The sequence below is a fragment of the Dendrobium catenatum genome, unplaced genomic scaffold (assembly GCF_001605985.2).
Source record: "Dendrobium catenatum unplaced genomic scaffold, ASM160598v2 fragScaff_scaffold_384, whole genome shotgun sequence".
In the NCBI taxonomy this organism is placed as follows: Eukaryota; Viridiplantae; Streptophyta; class Magnoliopsida; order Asparagales; family Orchidaceae; genus Dendrobium; species Dendrobium catenatum.
The window spans coordinates 513,792-522,137 of record NW_021318846.1 but is presented as its reverse complement, the minus strand read 5'-3'; the positions used below and the strand labels follow the sequence as shown (position 1 = coordinate 522,137).

The window sequence follows — 8,346 nt, the reverse complement described above, 5'->3', positions numbered from 1 at the left end:
GGGGAGGAGAGGAATTGATTTCCTAATTTAAGTTTTAGATTAGGAAATAATTTGAGAAAATAGAGGAGCTGGAATTTTCGGCCAAATAAGGAGAATAGGATTTAGAAATATTTCCAAGAGGAGTTTAGTGGATTAGGAAAGAAATCCAATTGACTCCACTAAAGGGGGCCGGCGGCAATAAGAGCAAGGGAAGGGATTTGGGGGAGATTTGGGTGAATTTAATAGGCTAAGAGAATTAGGAAACTACTTAATTAAATACTTAATTAAATTCAATTTGAATTTGAAATTCAAATTGAGTTAATTAAAGAACTTTCCTAAAATAGATTTATTAAATTATGAAAGATTTTGAAATTCTCATTGATTAATTTTGAATTTCAAATCTATTCACATTCAACTCAATCTAAAATAGGAAACAAGCTTGGATGGGAGAAGAGGGGATTGGATCGGCGGCTAGGGAGATGGAGGCCGGCGGCATGGGGGCTTGGGCATGGGTTTGGCCGTGGGGTTTGGGGGGAGGGGAAGGGTTTTGGAGTGGTGGTAATCCGGTGGCTATGGGGATATTGGAGGGGAACGAGAGAAGAAACAACGGATGGGAAAGAAACAGGATAAACGAAGAAAACCACGATTCCGACTTATCTAGGTTGGTGGGTATCCTGCTAATCTTCTTCCTCTCCTAGGAAGCTCTCTCAATTAGAACACTCAAGCTCTCAAGGCTCATGCAAGAGGACATTTTAATAAGCAAATATTCATTACTTGAAACAATAAGCAAATGGCTATATATAGCCAAGTACAATGGACTCAAAGACTAAAAGACTCAATTGCCCTTTGGGCTCATACATGACACATCCCATCAAGGGGGTACAAACGGAAAGACAAAAATAACAATAAGCAAATAACTCATACATAAATAATGAAATAACATGATTCAAAAATACAATGACTCGATCGTGGCCTTAGATCGGCGGCCACATCACTGATAAACTTTCCACGATCTAATGTCCCCATCATTTTTCTACTACACTTCCTTTGAGTGGATACAATTCTATTGTTTGTTTGCTTCATCAATTGCCTATCCTCTTCTACAACAAATAATGTATAACCATACAAACTCCTTCATCAATACCCTCCCTGGCTCCGGCCATAATATATGAATTTATGTTATTATATACAAATATGAGTGTAAGGTTTTGTTTGGGAGGGCTTTCTTATTGTTTTCTAAAATAATTTTTTAGTAAAAAAATTTTTGAACGAACAAGAAATTTTTGCACTAAAAAGCTGCTTTAGAAAGCCGTTTCAAATGAAACCTAAGTATGCATGTTGGATGAAAAACTCATATCAAAGTTAATCAACCATGCCTTGATCAAATTGAGTCAAATTTTAAACAAATCTGACTTAGTTCAACTCGTTATTTTCAAGAAATTTATGTGTTAAAATGTTTTTCACATCAACTTTTTATTATTGCTGACACTCATAGTCTTCTTCCTTAATTTTATTATCAAAGTTGCTCCTCATTAGTGTGCTGCAAGCCTGCAACCACATTGTTTTCCATTCACATCAAAATATTAAAAAACACAAGTTTTTTTTTTTTTTTTATGATTTAGGCTTCATTTGAGACTGGCTTTTTTATTATTTCTTAAAGCAGTTTTTTAGCATATAAATTTTATTTTTTGTACTAAAAGATTGCATTAAGAAGTAATAAGAAAGCCGTTCTAAACAAAGACTTTTTTACTCCTTAAAACAACTTTCTAGTACAAAAATTTTAATTTTGTATTAAAAAGCTGCTTTATGAATTAATAAAAAAGCCGTCCAAAACGGAGTCATAATTTACATTGAAATTATGTTTTTTTAAAAGAACTATTTTATCCATATACATTCCAACAAATTTATGAATACAAACACATACATAATCAACCGCTAATATTTGATTAATTACCTCAATAATTAAGCCTCAAATTAACCCTCCTCAGCCATATAGAATGCAAAACCATATGAAACACATCAAATCTCTTAGCCGGCCTATTCAGCACAAAATGGCGCTGCACCTGCACCACTCTTCTCTGCAGAACCCCATATCTTCTTGCTGATATGTTCCCCAGTATATCTTTAATCTCCGGTATTCGCTCCACCGGTATCTCTATCGAGAATTTGCTCCAGTCGAGCACGTCGGCGAACGGCGGCGGGTAGTCAATGGAGATAATCACCGGCACACAACCATTGAAGATGGCCTCAACGATTCTCGGACTCGCCACTTCAAATCCGCTTGGGCATAAGCAGAACCTGTCAGATTTTTTTTTAATCATTCATACGGTTCTTATTTTTTATTAAAAATTGAATTTTGCATAGTTGATTGAGATAAAAAACCTGGCTTTGCTCATCATCTGGCCGTAGTTGATCCCCTTGGGGAGGTACTCATAGACGACCACGTCGGAGTCTTTATCCTTCCAGTGCCGAAGAAGGGCCTCCCTTATGTAGCCGTGGGCTCCGCCGGCGAAGAAGGCGAGCAACTTTCGGCTGTCGACGGAAGTTTGCTCCCGCGCCGGCGAGGAGAGGCCGCCATCGGGGAGGTGGACTTCCGGCAGGGTGACGTCCTTGCCGAGCTTGAAGCCTTCCGATGTGTTGGCGTTGCAGATGGCGCGTATGGAATTGCGGTGCAGATCCGCGTTCGCGACCGATAGGTGCGGTGCCTAGCAAAGTTTCGGCCAAGTATATCTGTTTAATCAATTAGCTAATGCCTTGTTTTTTACAAGGAAAAAAATTTAAGCTATTTGCATGAACAATAAAAATTTATTAAATTGTGTGAAAAATAAAATCAAATGAGAAGAATATTTTATCAGTATTATAACATATTGTAATTTTCATACTAAGATTCATTCCATTGGTTTTTTGTTTTTGGCAAAATGAATATTATATTAATACAGAAGAGATTCCTGTGAGATCAAAGAAGTAGCCATAAGTAATAAATATAGAGAAAAGCAACCTAAAAGATAGCCATTTGCGAGTTAGGCTGTTTTGTTGGATGCAAAAGGAATGAGATATGAAAATAATGTATTGAATTTTGAATATTTGAAAATGTTTGGATGAGTGTAAAATAAACATCGCATGATTTTTTGTTGTTTATCTTAAAACAAAATAAATGTTGTATGAAGCTCAATAATGATGATGGTCAATGACGACTGACAATAGCTGCAGCTTTTTTACGGGTCAATGTAGACGGCAGTGATCAGTAATGGGTGCTAGCTAGTGGCAAGCTGTGACTAGTGAAGGTAGGTGGCGACGGTGGCGGTGGCGACGACTTGTGACATCAATGACAGAGAATTTATAGTGTAGTTGAGAATGGACCAAATTTAATGATTTTTAAATACATTAAAATTTTACTCTACATTTTCTTAATTCAAATCAAACACTAATATATGTTCAAAATTCATATATTCTGAATACTTTATGCCCTTTTATTTCAAGCCAAATAGCCCCTTATGATCCTATTTGAAACGGTTATTATATTATTATTATGTAATAGAAAAAAATATTTAGTAAGAAACTAATATCTAAAAAAAATTGTACAAACTTTTTACTATTTATTTATCTTGAGAAAACTGAATTTTATATATATCTCATACTCTGAACATATACTGCAATATTATAGCAGTGAAGAACTGATTACCATACTATAATTCTGTTATCTCAGTTACTATTTCCTCTCATTCTTTCAAAAAAAAAAAAAAATCACTTTGTTTCTAAAGAATTCCATCTCAGGAACTAAATATCATAATAATAGACTCTATCATGCAATTTCTATTAACAATACATTCTTCAGTAATTAAGAAAGTTACTTCCAGCAGACATAAAGAAATACTATTAATCTAAGTTAAATTACATAAAAGAGACATAATATAGTTACCCAATCATGACAAGAAACCATAAAATGATCAGCTCCATGACTCCGATTCCAGTAAGGATACTTATCCGAGATCACATTAATATAATCAGCTATTAATCTCTTGAGAGGACCCCAATAATCCTTGGCTTCTGGCTTGTAAACATACTCTACAATATTCACCACACTAAAGGGGAGAAGGAAGACATGAGCTTCGCTTGGATGGCGAGCCCTGAATGGGTTTCTTCTGTCCTCCATTTCACTTATGAAGTGCCCTTCAATAGCGTATATGTCTGCTTCAGGGCCTCCATGAACAATAGGTGGCTCTCCTTCCTCATAAGTCCACACCTTGAATCTCTTCTCCATCTCTATATAGCTCCTAAACAGCACAAGAGAAAAAGATGGTGAGATCGAACATGTTCACTTTTAGTGCCTCACTACAGGAAAATCAACGTTTACCGGCGGTCAAATAACCCCGGAATTACCAGCTGCTTATCACGGCGGTTTTTAATAATAAACTGCTGGAAATTCACTGCCCCAATTTGTTTCCTACATGATTTATATCGGCGGTTAATAGACCGCCGGAAAAAGCCATCGGTAATTGATAATTTTCCTGTAGTGCCTCCTCGCCTCGAAGAAGAGTGAATTACTCAACTGGTGAAAAGCGTTGGCATTTCGATAGACAGAACCTCTAGGGACGAAGTCCTCGTCTTTGTTTGAAGTGTAGTTGCGATGAAGGATTGCTTTGCGAATGGCAGCTCGAGCTCTCTCAAGTCCCTTCTCGAGCTGGCTGAGCTTCAACTAAAAAAGATCACTTCTGATGACTACCATTTAAAACATGTAATATTAAGGAGAAAGGTTACAAAAAGGTCACAAGAGACTCACTTCTTTATCAATTTCTGCTGGTCTGGTGCTTGGAATAATGGCGGCCATTTGTTGTCTTTGATGCTTTGCGATTGAAGTATTGAAGAAGGAGGAGAAGGAGAAGCTGGTTGAGATATTGGAAATAGAGAGCCCTTCAAGCTTTGGAATGGAAGCATTGAAAGAGGAGAAGAAGTTTCTTAAACTGTGTTGAGTGGGAGAGTTTCCTAAGAGAGTGAAGGAGATTAGGAGGAGAAAGAAGAGAAGAAATGGAATGTGAGGAGATGAGCAGCTCATGCAAGACATCTTTAGGAGTACTGAGGTTAAAGTCATGAAGGATATATATCTTATATATGCACCATTACTTATAACGTTTCTTTGAAGAAAACTTTATTATCATGTGCATGGGCACGTGCTATAAATAATGGACAATATTCTTATAGGATTTTGTTACTATATTTATATGGGGAAGTTCTTCGTAAAGTGATCATATGGAAATCTCCTTTTAAGTTAAGTTTTTTTTTTTATGCTTTGAGAAACAAATATGAACTATAGATCTAGATTTAATTGTGGTATTAGAAGGAAGATAAATTGATCTACAAAAAATATATTTTTGAAAAAACTTGTTAATGAAAATATATAAATATTTTAAAAAACATTTATAAGCTATTTTAGTTTTTTTTTTTTTAAATCTCATTATTGGAGAATAGTTCTTGGCTCAATCATGAACATTTCTTTTAATTTTATCATGTAATCTTTATGTACTGTTGATCTTGACCCTCACCAATAATCAATTATGAAAATGGTATGATATTATTTTGTATTAGGCTCAAACTTTGTCTAACTAAAATCCTAGATTCTCATGCACTCTTTATTTTCTCTAGGCCCGGTTTGATTCACCATTTCTTTGGGGGTCAATTGCATGGGGCTCATTGCAAACCTAAATCAATTATGAGAAACTCTAGCTAAAACCACAGTCACTTCCCTTTCTTCCTTATATTATAGCTTGGCCAAATTCCTCTATGAGTCTGAGTGTTGTTCCATGGACAATATTTGATATAATGTCTTAAAAGGGTGTGATGAGTGTAAATCAATGTCTAAGGTAAAGAGATAGATGATGAAATTAGGGGTGTCAATATTTGACACGACACGAAAATCCGATCCTAAGCTGACCTGAAAATTTCGGGTTCAAGTACCCGCACCCGAATCGGGTCAGGTTCGGGTTAGGGATTAATTCGACCCTTTTGTAAAACCGGGCCGGGTTTATGTTGACCCAGAAATCCAATATCAACCTAGTTTGACCCATTTTTAATTGATTTAGAAGGGTTTAAGAAGATTGTTATGAAATAAGTGAATGTTATTTCAAAAAAATAATAAATCATGTTGTCAAAACTGAATTAAACTTGGTTTATTTTAAATTGATTGAAAAAAAAAATTAAGAAAAAAATTAAACAAAAACATTGTAGTAAAACATAAAAGAAGTGGGACAGTTTCAGCTCCAGAAAATAGACCCGTTTGCAAAATCAAGATTGGGTTAAAGTGTCTGGTTAGATTCGGGTTCGACTCGAACCCGACCAGAAACCCACTTTTGACAGCCCTACATGAAATAACTCGAAGAATGATTGTTGCACACTAATAACCCTAAGGTCTAACATAATGATTATGTTACATCAAAGAAACTTAAAGACGTAGCGGATCAATTGACTAAAATGAACCAAGAAATTTTTAAATTATTTACTTAATGAATCCCGCAATCACCTTGATAGTGTGACTCACCCACATCTCTAATTTGTCATCATCATCATTTTAATGCACGAGTTTAGACATATATTGCAAGCCAACTAGTTATTTCATGCCAGTATATAAATTTTTTAATCATAGATTATGAAACTAAACTTAATATTCTCATGAGTCTTAACATATGGATCTAGTATATCTAATTGTAATGATATTTATGATATATTTGTATATACCCGCACATAAATTCTCATTCTTCACACATTCATATTCAGCATTACATAAATTTTACATCTATGTTATCCCTTTTTTTCCTACAATTTCTGTCAATATTAATGTTGTTTAATTTACCTTTGGTCTAGATATAAGTAGACGGTTCTCGTTTTCTATGTAGCTTTTAATTACCGGCGAAAAATATCCACCAGAAAGCTGCCGGAAAACTTAATTTCTGTCGGAAAAACCCGCTGATAATGGACAATTTTTCTGTAGTGTTTATCATATTCAATTAATACTACTATTACTATCTTTTTAATATAATTATTTCTCTATGTTTGAAATATCAGAGATTAATGGAGAACACAATCCTCAAACTTTGATGATTTGATAAATAAAGAAATTACTATTAGTAATCAATTTAGTCTCTGCATAAAGGAAAGCGTGCCATTACTGTAAAACAATCTGAATTCATGAATACGCAAAGCTGTCCCATGTGCTCCATTAATCTTTCTAAGCAAATGGTGATTATTTTCATCAATCTCAAAACAAGAAGGGTTGGTTTTCTATTTATTTATTTAATATTATTACGTGAAGGATACGTTCAAGGTTGTCTTAGCAAACTGTGTAATGATCTCCAAGGTTATGAAAATATAATAAAAATGTAGCATAAAGAGGGGAATGAGTGATTATCTAAGGCTTTGTAGCTGGAAGAAGGTGTTGGAATTGAAGGAGCACAAATCCCCAAAAGCAATTTGTTCCCTTGCTAAAACTGAGATAATTTCCTTAGTTTTAGAAGAATTAGCATTTGTTTTGTCCAATGTAGGACAAAATTCACACACACACCCGACCTTACGTACTAGCAGGTGAATTTTACTAAGGGTGGCCTAAAACTTTTGTGAGAATGAAGAGAAAGAAGTTTGCTACAGAAAATCTGTAGAGAAAGACTTAGGAGAGTAAAAAACTCATACGGTCAAAAAGATCCAAAACACTCTTTCAACTTTTATTGATAGTGATCCAAGGGTAATGACTATCAGTACAAATTTCATTAGACATGCATGCCTCATCTTCTGACGATACACCATTTACATATATAATGTTCGCCGGTAAAATCATATCAAATCCTCAACAGTAGGTAGAATAGTCTTTTTGGATCTGATTTCACAATTGTCTTTAAATTGGGCTTATTTTGAATGCTCATGCCTATATTGTGAATTAGTGTCATGCTTTATAGGCATACAATCAATCTCATATAAATGACTAAAGAGATGCAAATCAACATGATTTGACTATTGATATGACCTACCAATATGACCTACATATATTATGGTAGGTTTCATTTGACTTATTGGTTTTATGCCCGTCGTATTTTCATGTGTTGTTGGTTTCACTTAAGGGTAGTAGGTCTTTAGATAGGTGTTCAAGGACTAAGTATGCATCTATAAATTATAATATAATGTTCTAATTTGATTTTTATTTTATTATATATATACAATCATAATTGATCATGTAGATATGAAAGTGTTATATAATATTAGAGAATTTTGTTATCTCACTCGTCATAATTTTTTTTATTGAAATAAATGTTGAATGATATTTTAATTATAGGTTTATGAAATGATTGTGTTAGGTTATTTTTTTTAGGGGAAGTTATTATTATT

The 8,346-nt window shown here is 34.4% G+C and overlaps 1 protein-coding gene across 1 annotated transcript; it reads right to left on the bottom strand.

Moving 5' to 3' along the window:
- Nucleotides 1-1,861: 1,861 nt before the first annotated feature.
- On the bottom strand, nucleotides 1,862-4,254 carry LOC110093377 (probable glycosyltransferase At5g20260). The gene is made up of 3 exons (XM_020818247.2): nucleotides 3,899-4,254; nucleotides 2,362-2,684; nucleotides 1,862-2,277 (listed from the first exon to the last, which is right to left on the bottom strand). Exons 1-3 carry the CDS (start codon nucleotides 4,238-4,240, stop codon nucleotides 1,935-1,937), a joined length of 1,008 nt encoding a protein of 335 aa, XP_020673906.1. The 5' UTR covers nucleotides 4,241-4,254; the 3' UTR covers nucleotides 1,862-1,934.
- Nucleotides 4,255-8,346: the final 4,092 nt, after the last annotated feature.

What these genes read in the sequence shown, in the direction of transcription:
- LOC110093377 (XM_020818247.2), bottom strand. Translation starts at nt 4,240, where the DNA reads ATGGAGAAGAGATTCAAGGTGTGGACTTATGAGGAAGGAGAGCCACCT. An exon ending in TGGTTTCTTGTCATGATTGG is followed by an intron (nt 2,685 to 3,898) that starts GTAACTATATTA and finishes AAACTTTGCTAG; the next exon opens with GCACCGCACCTATCGGTCGC. An exon ending in CAGATGATGAGCAAAGCCAG is followed by an intron (nt 2,278 to 2,361) that starts GTTTTTTATCTC and finishes AAAATCTGACAG; the next exon opens with GTTCTGCTTATGCCCAAGCG.